At 37.8% G+C, this 20,268-nt stretch overlaps 1 protein-coding gene across 5 annotated transcripts in view; it reads left to right on the forward strand.

The window, feature by feature from the left end:
- The window catches only part of Klhl13 (kelch like family member 13), a 160,216-nt gene that overhangs the window by 117,396 nt on the left and 22,552 nt on the right, over window positions 1-20,268 (forward strand). For all 5 annotated transcript variants that reach the window (XM_085838235.1, XM_085838239.1, XM_085838236.1 and 2 more), the window contains 2 exons: window positions 5,869-6,001; window positions 7,324-7,520. In XM_085838235.1, the coding sequence (XP_085694361.1) occupies window positions 5,869-6,001; window positions 7,324-7,520 (330 nt within the window). The remainder of the gene's footprint in view (window positions 1-5,868; window positions 6,002-7,323; window positions 7,521-20,268) is intronic.

The following is a 20,268-nucleotide window of genomic DNA, read 5'->3' on the forward strand; positions in this document are numbered from 1 at the left end:
CTTTGTGGTATCTCTTGGTTGTAGAACTTCGTATTGACCATTTTCCCAGTAGTTTCCATTTATCAGGACTGCCTCCATGATCTAAAAGCTGGGGCTTTATTCTCTGCTGTGATACATATACATACAACAACTACACCCATGTCTTGATCCAGATATAGAGAGTAAAAAAAGTGAGCACTTACCACATTGGCTAGCATGCAAATCATACAAAAAGACAGCTGCTTCTTCCTTGGTATTTTAGGCACTGCCATGAAACATTAGATGACTACTTGCAGGAAGCATGATTGCTCAAGTCCTTGCCTTGCCTTCGTCTACTAGCTGGTGGAGTTTGGGGAAGAAGGGGCATGAGAAGGCATCTCTCCAAGGATATCTCCCTAATCATCTTGGTCTTTCCAAATTGAGTTTTGTTGGGGTTCCCATGCTGTCCCTCTTTTCAGGAAGCATGTTGTAAGAATTAAAGGTCCACCTAATTTGTTTCCTAAATTTTTACAGATACTGCCCTTTTGGTCTATTTTTCATATATGTTGTCTTGGTTTAAGGTGTTTCTAAAGGTAACATGAAGAAAAATGCAGCTAGTTTGCCTTCTCTGGAAACAAAAATTTATAAGCTAAACTTGAATGCTAAATATTGAGAGCCAGAGCAAGGTTGTCTAATTATTTTAGAGGAGATTTGATTGCTAATAGTTTTCTATCTCAAGAGGGTCAAATTTAAATTAGGCTTTGAAGGAGGGAAGCCATCCATGTGAAGAATAATGGCAGAAATAAAAGGTCATATGATTGGTTACAGTACACAGGGTCATAAAAGTTATGGGTGTATAGTTGGGTTAAAGCCAAACTTGAGAAGTCTTTGAAAAGCAGTAGTTGGACACAGTAATAGAGAGCCATTAGATGTTTTGAAAGTACAAGCCATGTTACATAATGGCAACAGTGTTTAGTACTAATATAAACTTTTATTATTTCCAGCCTATATATCTCTTTTAACTTAAGTGTATTTCTTCTCTGTCCTCTGAATCACATGAGGGGCAGCTTCATAAAAGTGAAGCTCATTATGTTTTGGTCAAATATGTGACATCTCCTTAAACTCATTACTTAACCTTTCCTTCTTCGGTTCTTAAAATCTTCCATCCTTGTTTGGACAATACATTTTCCATCAATAATTTTTATTGTTCTTGTAAAGATGAGCTTCCTGTTTTTGCTCATTCTTCTTGGGAAATTATAGTCATCACATTAGTTATAATATGCTACTAAATTCTTTGTAATGCATAAATAAGTAGAAATATTTGCTTGTCTCATTATCTTTAATACCATACTATACAACAGAATTGCCTTTTGCATGATGATCATACATTTTATTTGAGTGCTGTTGCTATCCAACCAACTTTTAAATGTTATTGTTGCTTATTTTGATATTATAATTTTATAGGATCAACTCATCCTTCCCTTTTATACAATAATTATGACATTTTTTAGATGAATATATCTAATTCTTTTAGGGTATTTATGTATGTGCCTCTTTTTAATAATATTTGAACCTTTGCTACATTGATTAAATTTAATGTCAGGAAGGTAAAAACATCATAGTGCTTGCTTGCCCCAAAAGAATATAGAAGATGTATAGAAATATATAGCGAGATTTATAGGAGAAAAAGTAAATATTTAGAAATTGAGGACAAAGAAGTTTCTCTTACATGAGAACCAAGACCCAGCAGAAATGCACTAACAGAGAAGAGAAGTGCTGAGACAGAAAAGAGAATTGAAATCAGGGAAGCAAGTTTGAGGACACCGTTAAAAGTTAACTAGAGGTTAAACAATGTCCATAAAACTGAACTCTTTTTTTTTATTTATTTTTTATTAGGTAATTTCCTCAATTACATTTCCAATGCTATCCAAAAAGTCCCCAATACACTCCCCCCGCAGTCCCCCACCCACCCACCCCCACCCCTTGGCCCTGGCATTCCCCTGTACTGGGGCATATAAAGTTGGCAAGTCCAATGGGCCTCTCTTTCCAGTGATGGCCTACTAGGCCATCTTTTGATACAAATGCAGCTAGAGACAAGAGCTCTGGGTTACTGGTTAGTTCATAATAATGATCCACCTATGGGGTTGCAGTTCCCTTTAGCTCCTTGGGTACTTTCTCTAGCTCCTCCATTGGGGGCCCTGTGATCCATCCAATAGCTGACTGTGAGCATCTACTTCTGTGTTTGCTAGGCTCCTGCTTTGTCTCACAAGAGACAGCTCTATCTGGGTCCTTTCAGCAAAATCTTGCTAGTGTATGCAATGGGTCAGCGTTTGGAAGCTGATTATGGGATGGATCCCTGGATATGGCAGTCTTTAGATGGTCCATCCTTTCTTCACAGCTCCAAACTTTTTCTCTGTAACTCTTTCCATGGGTGTTTTGTTCCCAATTCCAAGAAGGGGCACAGTGTCCACACTTTGGTCTTCGTTCTTCTTGAGTTTCATGTGTTTAACAAATTGTATCTTATATCTTGGGTATGCTAAGTTTTTGGGCTAATATCCACTTATCAGTGAGTACATATTGTGTGAGTTCCTTTGTGAATATGTTACCTCACTCAAAACTGAACTCTTTATGTGTAGAGGGAAACCTAAGTTTATAGAAATTATATAAAGGAAATGAGTATAAAGTCGGTGAGAGAAAATTATTTTTGTAATGAAAGGGTACTCTTTTTACATGATCTCTAATATCTGTTCTAGAGTTAATGAGAAGAAAAGATAGTGAGATAATTGTGATAGAATGCAGAGAACAGATTATGCCATTCCAACACCCAATTGATACAGTTGCATGACCACCCCTACACCAAAGGCTCAGGGAAAATAACAAAAGAGAGGATAGGAAGGTTGTAAGAGCTACAGAACTTAGGCGTCTGCTTCAAGATAGTGTCTTCTCTCTCAAAGGGACAGAAGTTACACCCATGAATCTCAACAATACAGCTGCCTAAACAAGACCTGTATAATAACAGCATCAGTTGACATTCCAGTGTAGGTGGGGGAATTATCACAAGGTCCCATGTCTAGATGAATAAATATAAGCAATCACTGGATGCTGGGAGAGAGAGACTCAGTCTTTCCACAGACAGGCCCTCTGATAGATACAAACCCAAGTGGTGCAGCCCCAAACACCAGGATTGTTCTAAATGTACTCAGTAGTGTGATTGTGTGTGTGTGTGTCTGTGTGTGTGTGTGTGTCTGTGTGTTTGTATGAGTGTATGTGTGTGTTAAGAGAAAGTGGGTAGGGAAAAAACAAGGGAGGGAATGGGTTAACCATGATGCAAATCCAGCACTTGGATATGAAATCCTCAAAATTGAGAGTTAAAAAGAAAAGAGTGTGAGAATGAGAACAAAAAATAGATATATTGAAGGCAGATTGAAAGGCCTTTTATGATACTAACTTGTACTAAGAAAGGGTTGAGTTTTTCATGGTAGTGTGAGTGAATGCCAAATGATTTACTTTGTGACAAGATTGAGGTCTCTTGATATCTTAAGCTAAGCTGAGCTGTCCAGATATTAAGGAATGTGACCTTCCTTCTATAGGAAGTTCATTGTTGCATCAATTGTAATTTCAAATGTTGTAAGGCCATCAAAGTGCCATGGTATGTACTGAAATGGGATAGAATATAGTTTGTCTTTGCACACTGGATACAAAGCTCTTCATTGTTATATAGGCATGTGCCATTACACCAGGATTTATCCTTATGTGTCTTGACTTTTAAAAAAAATGTATATTTACAACCTTTTTACTTCAAATTTATTTGTTGAAGAAAGGGTAAACAAGCTAAGCATTGGATCCAACCTTTTCTCCTTAAACACAGGCTTAATTCTATTTTTTTCTAATTTTCAACCTTTGCAATTCTTTCACAAGCAAGGACTTTAAACATCTTCTAATTGTTTTCTTAAGAAAAGCTAGGTTTCTAGTTCCTGGTTAATAGGACAAAAAGCTAGTGTTCTCCCCACCATGTTTACACGATGTTAAAGTACTATTTGATAGCTTCTGAATGAAGTAGGGCTGTCCTAACTTGAACATTTTGACCAAGGATATGCAAAAACCTTGGTGAATTCAAAAGTACTGTTCCCCAAACTTCCTGGGCTGCTTCTCAGCTGAGTGACAGTCTTATCACTACAGCAGTAGTGATAAGCATTCAGTGCTTATGGATGGGCACTCACTGAATTTTAAAGGCATATGCCATAGACTTACTGCACATTTTACTCCTTAAACAAATAGTAAGGGTCAGTTCCTGTCTTAAGAATTAGAACACTTTCTCCAAGTGGACATTGCTTTGGCAAAATGCATTGCTATTCTTTTATATCTGCATTTCTGAATAAGAAAGGCAAGGAATGAGTTGCAGATGTTTGGTTTAATAGTGTTTATATTGCCAAAGGACAGGGCTGTTTATGAAAAGTTTTGTAACTGTGAGCAAAAATATGCAATTCATTTGTGGAAATACACAAATATGTACTTCTGTTCTAAAGTATACATATAACATGTGAATATTTTTCTCTCCCTAGAGGAGCAATGATTGGATCAGATAACCACTCTGAAGTTTCAATTCTATTAAACCACATATTTACTTTCAAAAGTAATTTTAAAATTATAATGGGAAGTTTAGATTGTGGTTTATATTATACCTATGTGTAGAATCAATATTTTCAGAATTGTATTCTTAGTAAATTATACCTTTTTGGGTTCTTAAGTTGTTTCTTAAATCTCTGAAACATGACTTTATTTGAGGTTTTGAAATCAAGTAATCATTTATATCTGTTCGTACTGTTATTTATATCTGTTAGCTTATTATAATCTTAGAGCATGGCTTATGGTTTATATCACTTTCTATCACCTGTTTTGTTTTATAATGAAACGTTTCTTTGAAAGTAAAGATTGAGCCTGTCACAGTCTTTCTTTTTGCTTCATTATCTACTTCTGTATCCCTTTTAGCACTTGTTTATGACTCTGTTCATTATTTGTAATAAAGTAAGTTATATCATTCATCTTGTAAAACATGTGTGATATGCATACATTGTGGAAAGTGACTATTGAAATCAAAGCATTTCATTCTCCTAAGAGTAGAGACAGGGAGTAGAGGCAACTGCCCTGGTTGCAGGGCACCTGAAGGAGTTAATCAATAAGTCCTCTTCTCCCTGGGGCCTGCCCTTCCTATCCACTGTAGGGGCTAGCCTGTTCATTCTGTGCTAAGCCTTTAAGCCTTTGGAGACAATGAAGTCTCCTATTGAAACTCCCTACACTCCTTTTATCAAAGATAATTAAATCTTTGACTTGAAAGATAATTGGCCAAACAGCAGCAGCAGTAAGCTGAGTATTGGGATACTTAAAGTATAATCCTTAATTCTCTGAGAGGGTAAACAATTCAGATGATAAAATGAACCCCAGTCTTGCTCTTGATACAGATAAATACCCTCTCCCTTTCTGTCTCAAGGGGGGAAAAGTCATCAAAATGCAAAATAATCTATTAAAGTTCTACAGCACTACTACCCATGTGATTGTATGGAAATCAATTCTGGAAGGTCGAAGATTTTTATTTCATGTGTGGGAAAAACAGAAGTGTAAATGGTCATCTTTTTTTCCTCCAATTAAGGAAAATGAATGTCCCAGTAAGTGATTTCAACATACTTACCCTGTTTGTTCCTAATGTAAATTAGCCTTAATAGTCTATTTTTTCATGGGGTTAAATCTATAGATATATAAACAAAGCAGTGTTTTTTTTTTTTTTCTTTTTGAGAACTCTTTTGGCTCTGTTTTCAAAATACTCTAGATGTGTGAGCTTGTAAGCATAAGTTTAGCACACAGAGATTGTTTGCGTTTTCTCCATTCCTTACTCAACCCGTATGCTTGTTACAGGGTTTTGACCAGCTTCGGCTTGATGGATTGCTTTGTGATGTGACACTGATGCCAGGTGATACAGATGATGCTTACCCTGTGCACAGAGTCATGATGGCATCTGCTAGTGACTACTTCAAAGCTATGTTCACAGGTAGGTTGGCTTTTGACACTCTGTGTTCACATTAATAAATTGGGAGACATCTGTGTGTGTACATATGTATATATCTAATATATAACACACATACAATATATATGTAATATATAATCTCAAACACAAAATCCAGTATTTTACTTTTTGTCATTCTAAAAAACACTTTCAAAAGAAATATTCACTAATCTGGGTTGTTGTGTGTGGTGCTATTTACATCTTGTTTTCTACCATCTGTTCTACTTCATAGACTTTTTAAAAATATCTGAGTGGACAATCACAGACTCTGTGCTTCTATAATATGGTCTTTAATCCATCAAAAGATATGAAATGACAGACCATTTGAAAGCACTTGTATTTTTTTTAATTAGGTATTTTCCTCATTTACATTTCCAATGCTAACCCAAAAGTCCCCCATACCCTCCCCCCACCCCCTATCCACCCACTCCCACTTCTTGGCCCTGGCGTTCCCCTGTACTGGGGTTCATATAAAGTTTGCATGTCCAATGGGCCTCTCTTTCCAGTGATGGCCGACTAGGCCATCTTTTGATATATATGCAGCTAGAGTCAAGAGCTCCGGGGTACTGGTTAGTTCATAATGTTGTTCCACCTATAGGGTTGCAGATCCCTGTAGCTCCTTGGGTAATTTTTCTAGCTCCTCCATTGGGGCCCTGTGATCCATCCAATAGCTGACTGTGAGCATCCACTTCTGTGTTTGCTAGGCCCCGGCATGGCAGTCTCTAGATGGTCCATACTTTTGTCTCAACTCCAAACTTTGTCTCTGTAACTCCTTCCATGGGTGTTTTGTTCCCAATTCTAAGAAGGGGCAAAGTGTCCACACTTTGGTCTTCGTTCTTCTTGAGTTTCATGTGTTTTTCAAATTGTAACTTATATCTTGCGAATTCTAAGTTTCTGGGCTAATATCCACTTATCAGTGAGTACATATCATTTGAGTTCTTTTATGATTGGGTTACCTCACTCAGGATAATGCCCTCCAGGTCCATCCATTTGGCTAGGAATTTCATAAATTCATTCTTTTTAATAGCTGAGTAGTACTCCATTGTGTAAATGTACCACATTTTTTTTATTTATTCCTCAGTTGAGGGGCATCTGGGTTCTTTCCTGTATTATATATAATCTCCATTAGTATAGATAGAATTTCTCCAAGTGTCCTTTTAACTGTGAAATGTACAAAAGCAAAACTGTGGAATGGATGCTTACTTGGAGTAAGACTTTCCCTTGATTTTGCTGCATCTAATTACTGGCAGAACCAAGTCTGACCTTAATGATCCACCTCCACTTAATTGACTGACTTTTCACTTAAGGTGGAATGAAAGAACAAGAGTTGATGTGCATCAAGCTTCATGGCGTGAGCAGAGTGGGTCTACGGAAAATTATTGATTTCATCTATACTGCAAAGCTTTCTCTTAACATGGACACCCTTCAAGATACGCTGGAAGCCGCCAGCTTTCTTCAGATTCTTCCGGTTTTAGACTTCTGCAAAGTATTTCTCATATCTGGGGTAAGATGTTTTTATATTTTATTTTTCCTGTCATACATGTTCATTTAGAGGTAGAGACCAGCTTAATTGTATAGACATGTAATACTCATCATCAGAAAAAGATGCTGTATAACATGGTGTAGAAGTTAATTGGAAATAAAACCAGTGAATTTTATAAAGATGAATCATTCAACAAAAGCCTTTTCTATAGTCAGATGATGTGGAATACTAATTATATTTGATAAATGTATGTACCTTAACTTGTTAAATGATTCATATACTTTAACTTAGATTTAGTTCATTGATTTTATACACTTGACTTAATTTTATACAGTAGACTACTTGTATAGAATTGCATAGAAAAGTAATTTGAGCTTCTAGCGTTCTGTTTAAACAGGCTTGGCTTTATTTTTTCTTCTTTGAATATGGGGACTCAATCTTAAGAACTAGCAGTTAAGTGCAAACTTGCAAAGACATGAATCTTTAGTCTTGTGAACATATTGCGCTGAAGAAGGGTTAGCCCTATATGAACTAATCAATGAACTGCAGAACAGTTACTCTGTTCCTACAGATTTATTTTAGTCAAGACCCTTCGTTTTACTTCAGAAAACTCTCTGGCTTATTCAGAGATAACAAGATTTCTATAGTTCCTGGGGCCTGATTTTGTGATTACAATTAAAATAAATAGTGAAGTGTTATGTACTATCTAGTTCACTCTTTGATAGATAATATATTTTCCTATAGTTGGTTATAACTGTCAACTTTAATATTAGTAATTTGCTCCTTGGCCTCTTAAGACTTTTGAACATGAACTCTTCCCTTAAAACACTAAATTTTCAGAAAACATCACCTAATTTCTATATTAGTAAGATGCTCCTTATCAACAAGTGAATCAATAACAAAAATGTAAGTACACAATAGAATGATGAAAAGAATGTATTCCTATCATTTACAGTTAACAAGGATAAGCTTAGGGTATATTATATTGAGTGAAATAAGTCACACATAGGAAAATGTGTTCACACTCATATGAGGAATATAATGGTTACCAGACTCCAGGGAATGTCCTGTTAAATGAGGTTTATGGAGAAACTGGTTAGTAGGTACAAAAATAGAGTTACATTGGAGTATTCTGGTATTCTATACTAGCACAGCAGAATGACTAGTTCTAATAATGTTTCATATATTTCAAAATAGTTCTACAAGAATATTTTAAATGTTGTTATAATGAAGAAATTATGAATGGTTAAGATCATGGGTATGCTAATTACTCTATTACACAGCATACATATATACATATACATATATAAACATCACTATGTACTAGTAAATTTGTATAAGTAATATACGTGTCAATTCAAATTAAAATAAAACATTTAAGCATATTAAAAAAGAACAATTAAAATTACAAGCTTTATAAGTCTGCCAATACTCATTTAATTATACTCTTGAAATCTGTTTTTAATATATTTCTTACCATTTTAGAGTACTCAAATGACTATCATAATTACTTGTAAAATTTTCAGTTAATTGCTATTTTAAAGGTTTTATGACAATACGGAGGTATATTATTGACTTGTATCATTACTACCAAATAGTGTAAATGAAGTTTATTAATCTCTCATGGGACTGTTTGCCAACATTACTAAATCTGTAAACTAAATTTCATTTTAATCTTTTTATGCCAATCCCATAGTGTTAACAACTATTTTCCCCTGGCTTCTTGTTACTAACACCATGTGACAGCTTCAAGTAAACTGCGATTGTATTGAATGTATTTTCACAATTTTACAAGTTCAAGAATTAATTTTGTAGTAGCCTTTACATCTTATGTTTGCAGACCCTTTTATATCACTTCCCACTGAGCTTAGCAACACATACTCACCTTGAAGCCAACTAGGGAAAGTGCTATGATTTCTTCAGAGATAGTGGTTAACAAGAAGCATATTGACCTATTATCTAACAAAAGTTTCATGTTTATAACTTCAGATATTTTGATCAATTACGTTTTCTGAAAGAAGATGGCCAAATTTAGTGTGTGTATGTGTCTGTGTGTCTGTGTGTGTGTGTGAGAGAGTGAGAGAGAGAGAGAGAGAGAGAGAGAGAGAGAGAGAGAGAGGGAGAGAGGGAGAGAGGGAGAGAGACAGAGATAGAGACAGAGACACAGAGATAATGTGCATATATTTTTATATGTACATACATTTTTGAGACAGGGTTTCACTTGGCTGACCTATAAGGCTCAGTTTAGACCAGGATAGGCTGGCTTCACATGAAACAAAGATCTGCCTCTGCCTCCTAAGTGCTGGGATTAAAAGCATGAACTACCACACTCAACTATATTTAATATTAGTATATTCCTATAAGATTAGTACAGATGAATTTTTCAAGATAACTATTAAAAAACAGCTTTATTTAGAGATAGTGATTTTATATGTTTGAACATTTCCAGTAATTCAGAAGTTATTAATGTGTTTGAAATACTTGCTATATCTAAGGCTTATAACATTGAGATGCCTTCATTATCATGGACACTTAATATTCTTTCCGAGATTATGTTACTCATTCCTTTTTTTGTTTTGTTTTTTGTTTTTTCAAGACAGGGTTTTTCTGTGTAGCCCTGGCTGTCCTGGAACTCACTCTGTAGACCAGGCTGGCCTTGAACTCAGAAATCCACCTGCCTCTGCCTCCCAAGTGCTGGGATTAAAGGCGTGCACCACCATGCCTGGCTCATGTTATTCATTCTTTTTTTTTATTATTACGTATTTTCCTCAATTACATTTCCAATGCTATCCCAAAAGCCCCCCATACACTCCCCCCAACTCCCCTACCCACCCATTCCCACTTTTTGGCCCTGGTGTACCCCTGTACTGAGGCATATAAAGTTTGTGTGTTCAATGGGCCTCTCTTTCCAGTGATGGCCAACTAGGCCATCTTTTGATACATATGCAGCTAGAGTCAAGAGCTCCAGGGTACTGGTTAGTTCATAATGTTGTTGCACCTACAGGGTTGCAGATCTCTTTAGCTCCTTGGATACTTTCTATAGCTCTTCCATTGGGGGCCCTGTGATCCATCCAATAGCTGACTGTGAGCATCCACTTTTGTGTTTGCTAGGCCCCAGCATAGTCTCACAAGAGACAGCTATATCAGGGTCCTTTCGGCAAACGCTTGCTAGTGTATGCAATGGTGTCATCGTTTGGAGGCTAATTATGGGATGGATCCCTGGATATGGCAGTCTCTAGATGGTCCATCCTTTTGTTTCAGCTCCAAACTTTTTCTCTGTAACTCCTTCCATGGGTGATTGTTTCCAATTCTAAGCAGGGGCAAAGTGTCCCCACTTTGGTCTTTGTTCTTCTTCAGTTTCATGTGTTTTACAAATTGTATCTTATATCTCCGGTATACTAAGTTTCTGGGCTAATATCCACTTATCAGTGAGTAAATATCATTTGAGTTCTTTTGTGATTGTGTTACCTCACTCAGGGTGATGCCCTCCAGGTCCAACCATTTGCCTAGGAATTTCATAAATTCATTCTTTTTAATAGCTGAGTAGTACTCCATTGTGTAAATGTACCACATTTTTTGTATCCATTCCTCTGTTCAGGGGCATCTGGGTTCTTTCCAGCTTCTGGCTATTGTAAATAAGGCTGCTATGAACATAGTGGTGCATGTGTCCTTCTTACCGGTTAGGACATCTTCTGGATATATGCCCAGGAGAGGTATTGTGGGATCCTCCAGTAGTACTATGTCCAATTTTCTGAGGAACCGCCAGTCTGATTTCCAGAGTGGTTGTACAAGCTTGCAATCCCACCAACAATGGAGGAGTGTTCCTCTTTCTCCACATCCTTGTCAGCATCTGCTGTCACCTGAATTTTTGATCTTAGCCATTCTGACTGGTGTGAGGTGGAATCTCAGGGTGGTTTTGATTTGCATTTCTCTGATGATTAAGGATGCTGAGCATTTTTTCAGGTGCTTCTCAGCCATTCGGTATTCCTCAGCTGAGAATTCTTTGTTTAGCTCTGAGCCCCACTTTTTAATGGGGTTATTTGATTTTCTGGAGTCTACCTTCTTGAGTTCTTTATATATATTGGATACTAGTTCCCTATCTGATTTAGGATAGATAAAGATCCTTTCCCAATCTGTTGGTGGCCTTTTTGTCTTATTGACGGTGTCTTTTGCCTTGCAGAAGCTTTGCAGTTTCATGAGGTACCATTTGTCAATTTTCGATCTTACAGCACAAGCCATTGCTGATCTATTCAGGAATTTTTCCCCTGTGCCCATATCTTCCAGGCTTTTCCCCACTTTCTCCTCTATAAGTTTCAGTGTCTCTGGTTTTATCTGGAGTTCCTTGATCCACTTAGATTTGACCTTAGTACAAGGAGATAGGAATGGATCAATTTGCATTCTTCTACATGATAACCACAAGTTGTGCCAGCACCATTTGTTGAAAATGCTGTCTTTCTTCCACTGGATGGTTTTAGCTCCCTTGTCAAAGATCAAGTGACCATAGGTGTGTGGGTTCATTTCTGGGTCTTCAATTCTATTCCATTGGTCTACTTGTCTGTCACTATACCAGTACCATGCAGTTTTTATCACAATTGTTTTGTAGTAAAGCTTTAGGTCAGGCATGTTGATTCCACCAGAGGTTCTTTTATCCTTGAGAAGAGTTTTTGCTATCCTAGGTTTTTTGTTACTTCAGAATGTTATTCATTCTTAATAGCTTTAGCAGAGAGGCTGCCTCCTATGTACTGAGGAAGCTTCACATTAGCCATATTTACTTGTGCTACAGTTCATTCTTTGGCCACTTCGCAGATTTTCTTCCCTGTGAACTTCTAGTAGATACAACTTTTTCTGAACATCTTTCTACCTTTTTTATAATTCCTCTTCCTTACTGTGATGTGTCTGTGTGCTTTTTTGGTAGGAATCTCCTTTCTTACATTCTTTGAACTTATATTTTAGAAAATTAGCAGATTGTTAGTCCCAGGATCTTTGTTTGTTTGTTTGTTTTTTCTGATGTTTCTTAGTGGAATGACTATTTAGCTTTAAATTATTTCTCGCTTCTCAGCAAGTAAAATGAAATAAAAACAATATTTTGGTGGGGCTTTTCTACTTAGAACTTCAAGTTTCAAGATACTATGACTATTTCACATAGGAGGATTTTTTTCTTTTCGTTATTTCCTGAGCTAAGCTATTATAGGTAATATTTTATTAAAATGATCCTATGTTTTTTTTTCTTTTTTTTTTTTTATTTTAATATTTTTATTACATATTTTCCTCAATTACGTTTCCAATGCTATCCCAAAAGTCCCCCATAGCGCCCCCCCACTTCCCTATCCACCCATTCCCATTCTTTTGGCCCTGGCATTCCCCTATATTGGGGCATATAAAGTTTGCAAGTCCAATGGGCCTCTCTTTCCATTGATGGCTGACTAGGCCATCTTTCGATACATATGCAGCTAGAGACAAGAGCTCCGGGGTTCTAGTTAGTACATCATGTTGTTCCAACAATAGGGTTGCAGATCCCTTTAGCTCCTTGGGTACTTACTCTAGCTTCTCCATTGGGAGCCCTGTGATACATCCAATAGCTGACTGTGAACATCCACTCCTGTGTTTGCTAGGCCCCAGCATCGTCTCACAAGAGACAGCTATATTTGGGTCCTTTCAGCAAAATCTTGCTAGTGTATGCAATGGTGTCAGCGTTTAGAAGTTGATTATGGGATGGATCCCTGGGTACGGCAGTCTCTAAGTGGTCCATCCTTTCATCACCGCTACGAACTTTGTCTCTGTAACTCCTTCCCTGGGTGTTTTGTTCCCAATTCTGAGAAGGTGCAGAGTGTCCACACTTTGGTCTTCATTCTTCTTGAGTTTCATGCGTTTAGCAAATTGTATCTTAAATCTTGGGTATCCTAAGTTTTGGGCTAATATCCACTTATCAGTGAATACATATTGTGTGAGTTCTTTTGTGATTGTGTTACTTCACTCAAGATGATGCCCTCCAGGTCCATCCATTTGGCTAGGAATTTCATAAATTCATTCTTTTTAATAGCTGAGTAGTACTCCATTGTGTAAATGTACCATAATTTCTGTATCCATTCCTCTGTTGAGGGACATCTGGGTTCTTTCCAGCTTCTGGCTATTATAAATAGGGCTGCTATGAACATAGTGGAACATGTGTCCTTTTTACCGGTTGGGACATCTTCTGGATATATGCCCAGGAGAGGTATTGCTGGATCCTCCGGTAGTACTATGTCCAGTTTTCTGAGGAACCGCCAGACTGATTTCCAGAGTGGTTGTACAAGCTTGCAATCCCACCAACAATGGAGGAGTGTTCCTCTTTCTCCACATCCTCGCCAGCAACTGCTGTCACCTGAATTTTTGATCTTAGCCATTCTGACTGGTGTGAGGTGGAATCTCAGGGTTGTTTTGATTTGCATTTCCCTGATGATTAAGGATGTTGAACATTTTTTCAGGTGTTTCTCTGCCATTCGGTATTCCTCAGGCGAGAATTCTTTGTTCAGTTCTGAGCCCCATTTTTTAATGGGGTTATTTGACTTTCTGGAGTCCACCTTCTTGAGTTCTTTATATATATTGGATATTAGTCCCTTATCTGATTTAGGATAGGTGAAGATCCTTTCCCAATCTGTTGGTGGTTTTTTTGTCTTATTGATGGTGTCTTTAGCCTTGCAGAAGCTTTGTAGTTTCATGAGGTCCCACTTGTCAATTCTCGATCTTACAGCACAAGCCATTACTGTTCTATTCAGGAATTTTTCCCCTGTGCCCATATCTTCAAGGCTTTTCCCCACTTTCTCCTCTATAAGTTTCAGTGTCTCTGGTTTTATGTGAAGTTCCTTGATCCACTTAGACTTGACCTTAGTACAAGGAGATAGGAATGGATCGATTCGCATTCTTCTACATGTTAACAACCACTTGTGCCAGCACCATTTGTTGAAAATGCTGTCTTTCTTCCACTGGATGTTTTTAGCTCCCTTGTCGAAGATCAAGTGACCGTAGGTGTGTGGGTTCATTTCTGGGTCTTCAATTCTATTCCATTGGTCTATTTGTCTGTCACTATACCAGTACCATGCAGTTTTTATCACAATTGCTCTGTAGTAGAGCTTTAGGTCCGGCATGGTGATTCCACCAGAGGTTCTTTTATCCTTGAGAAGAGTTTTTGCTATCCTAGGTTTTTTGTTATTCCAGATGAATTTGCAGATTGCACTTTCGAATTCGTTGAAGAATTGAGTTGGAATTTTGATGGGGATTGCATTGAATCTGTAGATTGCTTTTGGCAAGATAGCCATTTTTACAATGTTGATCCTGCCAATCCATGAGCATGGGAGATCTTTCCATCTTCTGAGATCTTCTATAATTTCTTTCTTCAGAGACTTAAAGTTTTTATTATACAGATCTTTCACTTCCTTAGTTAGAGTCACGCCAAGATATTTTATATTATTTGTGACTATTGAGAAGGGTGTTGTTTCCCTAATTTCTTTCTCAGCCTGTTTATTCTTTGTGTAGAGAAAGGCCATTGATTTGTTTGAGTTAATTTTATATCCAGCTACTTCACCGAAGCTGTTTATCAGGCTTAGGAGTTCTCTGGTGGAATTTTTAGGGTCACTTATATATACTATCATATCATCTGCAAAAAGTGATATTTTGACTTCATCTTTTCCAATTTGTATCCCTTTGATCTCCTTTTGTTGTCGAATTGCTCTGGCTAGGACTTCAAGTACAATGTTGAATAGGTATGGAGAAAATGGACAGCCTTGTCTAGTCCCTGATTTTAGAGGGATTGCTTCAAGCTTCTCACCATTTACTTTGATGTTGGCTACTGGTTTGCTGTAGATTGCTTTTATCATGTTTAGGTATGGGCCTTGAATTCCTGATCTTTCCAAGACTTTTATCATGAATGGGTGTTGGATCTTGTCAAATGCTTTTTCCGCATCTAACGAGATGACCATGTGGTTTTTGTCTTTGAGTTTGTTTATATACTGGATTACGTTGATGGATTTCCGTATATTGAACCATCCCTGCATCCCTGGGATGAAACCTACTTGGTCAGGATGGATGATTGTTTTGATGTGTTCTTGGATTCGGTTAGCAAGAACTTTATTGAGGATTTTTGCATCAATATTCATAAGGGATATTGGTCTGAAGTTTTCTATCTTTGTTGGGTCTTTTTGTGGTTTAGGTATCAGAGTAATTGTGGCTTCATAGAATGAGTTGGGTAGAGTACCTTCTGTTTCTATTTTGTGGAATAGTTTGTGAAGAACTGGGATTAGATCTTCTTTGAAGGTCTGATAGAACTCTGCACTAAACCCATCTGGTCCTGGGCTTTTTTTGGTTGGGAGACTATTAATGACTGCTTCTATTTCTTTGGGGGATATAGGGCTGTTTAGATCATTAACCTGATCTTGATTCAACTTTGGTACCTGGTATCTGTCTAGGAACTTCTCCATTTCATCCAGGTTCTCCAGTTTTGTTGAGTATAGCCTTTGGTAGAAGGATCTGATGGTGTTTTGGATGTCATCAGGATCTGTTGTTATGTCTCCTTTTTCATTTCTGATTTTGTTAATTAGGATGCTTTCCCTGTGCCCTCTAGTGAGTCTGGCTAAGGGTTTATCTATCTTGTTGATTTTCTCAAAGAACCAGCTCCTTGATTGGTTGATTCTTTGAATAGTTTTTCTTGTTTCCACTTGGTTGATTTCACCCCTGAGTTTGATTATTTCCTGCCGTCTACTCCTCTTGGGTGAATTTGCTTCCTTTTGTTCTAGTGCTTTTAGGTGTGTTGTCAAGCTGCTAATGTGTGCTCTTTCTAGTTTCCTTTTGGAGGCACTCAGAGCTATGAGTTTTCCTCTTAGAAATGCTTTCATTGCGTCCCATAAGTTTGGGTATGTTGTGGCTTCATTTTCATTGAACTCTAAAAAGTCCTTAATTTCTTTCTTTATTCCTTCCTTGACCAAGGTATCATTGAGAAGAGTGTTGTTCAGTTTCCACGTGAAGGTTGGCTTTCTATTATTTATTTTGTTATTGAAGATCAGCCTTAGTCCATGGTGATCTGATAGGATGCATGGGACAATTTCAATGTTTTTGTATCTGTTGAGTCCTGTTTTGTGCCCAATTACGTGGTCAATTTTGGAGAAGGTACCATGAGGTGCTGAGAAGAAGGTGTATCCTTTTGTTTTAGGGTAAAATGTTCTGTAGATATCTGCCAGATCCATTTGATCCATAACTTCTGTTAGTTTCACTGTGTCCCTGTTTAGTTTCTGTTTCCATGATCTGTCCATTGGTGAAAGTGGTGTGTTGAAGTCTCCCACTATTATTGTATGAGGTGCAATGTGTGCTTTGAGATTTACTAAAGTTTCTTTAATGAATGAGGCTGCCTTTGTATTTGGAGCATAGATATTCAGGATTGATAGTTCCTGTTGGAGGATTTTACCTTTGATGAGTATGAAGTGCCCCTCCCTGTCTTTTTTGATGACTTTGGGTTGGAAGTCAATCTTATCTGATATTAGAATGGCTACTCCAGCTTGTTTCTTCAGACCATTTGCTTGGAAAATTGTTTTCCAGCCTTTCATTCTGAGGTAGTGTCTATCTTTTTCTCTGAGATGAGTTTCTTGTAAGCAGCAAAATGTTGGGTCTTGTTTGTGTAGCCAGTTTGTTAGTCTATGTCTTTTTATCGGGGAGTTGAGTCCATTGATATTAAGAGATATTAAGGAAAAGTAATTGTTGTTTCCTGTTATTTTTGTTGTTAAAGTTGGCATTCTGTTCTTGTGGCTGTCTTCTTTTAGGTTTGTTGAGGGATTACCTTCTTGTTGTTTCTAGGGCGTGGTTCCTGTCCTTGTATTGGTTTTTTTCTGTTATTATCCTTTGAAGGGCTGGATTCGTGGAGAGATAATGTGTGAATTTGGCTTTGTCGTGGAATACTTTGGTTTCTCCATCTATGTTAATTGAGAGTTTGGCTGGGTATAGTAGCTTGGGCTGGAATTTGTGTTCTTTTAGTGTCTGTATAACATCTGTCCAGGATCTTCTAGCTTTCATAGTCTCTGGTGAAAAATCTGGTGTAATTCTAATAGGCTTGCCTTTATATGTTACTTGGCCTTTTTCTCTTACTGCTTTTAGTATTCTATCTTTATTTAGAGCATTTGTTGTTCTGATTATTATGTGTCGGGAGGTATTTCTTTTCTGGTCCAGCCTATTTGGAGTTCTGTAGGCTTCTTGTATGTTCATGGGCATCTCTTTCTTTAGATTTGGGAAGTTTTCTTCTATAATTTTGTTGAAGATGTTTGCTGGTCCTTTGAGTTGAAAATCTTCATTCTCATCCACTCCTATTATCCGTAGGTTTGGTCTTCTCATTGTGTCCTGTATTTCCTGGATGTTTTGAGTTAGGATCTTTTTGCATTTTCCATTTTCCTTGATTGTTGTGCCCATGTTCTCTATGGAATCTTCTGCACCTGAGATTCTCTCTTCCATCTCTTGTATTCTGTTGCTGATGCTTGCATCTATGGTTCCAGATTTCTTTCCTAGGGTTTCTATCTCCAGTGTTGCCTCATTTTGGGTTTTCTTTATTGTGTCTACTTCCCTTTTTAGGTCTAGTATGGTTTTGTTCATTTCCATCATCTGATTGGATGTGTTTTCCTGTTTCTCTTTAAGGACTTCTACCAGTTTGGTTGTGTTTTCCTGTTTTTCTTTAAGGACTTGTAACTCTTTAGCCATGTTCTCCTGTAGTTGTTTAAAGTCCTTCTTGATGTCCTCTACCATCATCATGAGATATGCTTTTAAATCCAGGTCTAGTTTTTCAGGTGTGTTGGGGTGCCCTGGACTGGGCGAAGTGGGAGTGCTGGGTCCTGATGATGGTGAGTGGTCTTGGTTTCTGTTAGTAAGATTCTTACCTTTACCTCTCGCCATCTGGTAATCTCTGGAGTTGTTATAGTTGTCTCTGTTCAGAGGTTGTTCTTCTGGGGATTCTGAGTATCCTCTGTCAGCAGACCTGTACAGACTAAGTTCGGCGGAGTCCCGGAGCCAAGATGGCGCTCCCTGCAGGGCAGGTCACTGTTCTCCGGCTGGGAGGGTGCCGGATGTCTGCGGCCCCAAAAGGGTGCTGCCTCAGCGGCTCTGTGGCTCCCGCCTGTCCCAGAAGCTGTCTGCCTCTGTGGTCCTCACTCTAACCTGTAGACTAAGTTCGGCGGAGTCCCGGAGCCAAGATGGCACTCCCTGCAGGGCAGGTCACTGTCCTCCGACTGGGAGGGTGCCGGATGTCTGCAGCCCCTAAAGGGTGCTGCCTCAGCAGCTCTGTGGCTCCCGCCTGTCCCAGAAGCCGTCTGCCCCCGTGGTCCCCACTCTGACCTGTAGAGACTAAGCTCGGCGGAGTCCCGGAGCCAAGATGGCGTTCCCTGCAGGGCAGGTCACTGTCCTCCGACTGGGAGGGTGCCGGATGTCTGCGGCCCCAAAAGGGTGCTGCCTCAGCGGCTCTGTGGCTCCCGCCTGTCCCAGAAGCTGTCTGCCTCTGTGGTCCTCACTCTAACCTGTAGACTAAGTTCGGCGGAGTCCCGGAGCCAAGATCGATCCTATGTTTTAAAAACTGTGCTGAAACAAAATGCTTAGGCTGAAATAGGCTTCATGTTTTTAATAAAGTATTGAAGTTATTGCTCAAATAACTGAAGCACTAATCAAATTGGAGCTTTGAAAAGAAACATTGCTTCTAATTCTTAATCATGCAAGTAGATGAAGAATGGTGGCTAGTAAAATGTGAATTGGCAAAACGAGATCCAGAAAGAATTTATGCAGCAGTTTTAAATGATAACTTTAAATATAACAAATTCACTTTTGTGTTAGAATTCCACCTTTGTGTAACAGAGCCTGAGGCTCAATAGAAGGAAATCAACCTTCTGTCTAATTTCATCATCCTTTAAGATAATTGTTTTTCCCTTAGGGTTATAATTAGTATTATATTTTATGGGATCTGGCAATTTTGTTATTGCTATATCATTTTTTTGTTGTTGCTATAGAACAGAGAACACTGAAATGAACATAAACTACTGATGAGTAAGTCTATATATCAGAATAGATAAAATTATTTATAAAGTTAAAAAACGTATCTTTATATGTTGAAAAGGTAATGGGAAATTGTCTTGTTTTTAGTTACATACTTTAAAGATATTACATTAGGGCTTTTGAGCCTACTCCTGTCCCACGCCTCTAGCACACTCTTTTTCTCTTCTTTAATAAGCTGTCTTCATTTCTATCACTAAAACATAAAAGTAAAGGGCTGGAGAAATGGCTTACTGGTTAAGAGCCCCAGCTGGTCTTCCAGCACAACCAATGTAACTACAGTTCCAGGGGATCTCTTCTGGCCTCAACAGGAACTACACATGCACACAGTGTACATACATACATTCATGTAAAAAACACACACACACACACATTTGTGTAACACACACACACAACACAAATCTTTTGAATAAAACAATTTAATTAGTTCTTTGTCTCTATGACATCATATCACTATAATATTTTGTAACAATTCCTCAATTTACAAACAGACTTAGATCAAGATTTTCATTCATTTATTGTTTTTAGTTTGAAATATTTGTCATGTACTATTTTCTCTGCAAGGTTAATTATGAATAATAATAATAAGCTTATCCACAATATAAACCTGTTCAATACTAGGTTGCCGAAATAGGATACTTGGAATTGATGGAAATATATAGTGTATAAATTTTGGGAATATATACTGCAGAATGAATAATTTTCTTTATTTTATATATGAATA

This window comes from Mus caroli, unplaced genomic scaffold (assembly GCF_978045245.1).
Source record: "Mus caroli unplaced genomic scaffold, Mus_caroli_1 scaffold_5, whole genome shotgun sequence".
NCBI lineage: Eukaryota > Metazoa > Chordata > Mammalia > Rodentia > Muridae > Mus > Mus caroli.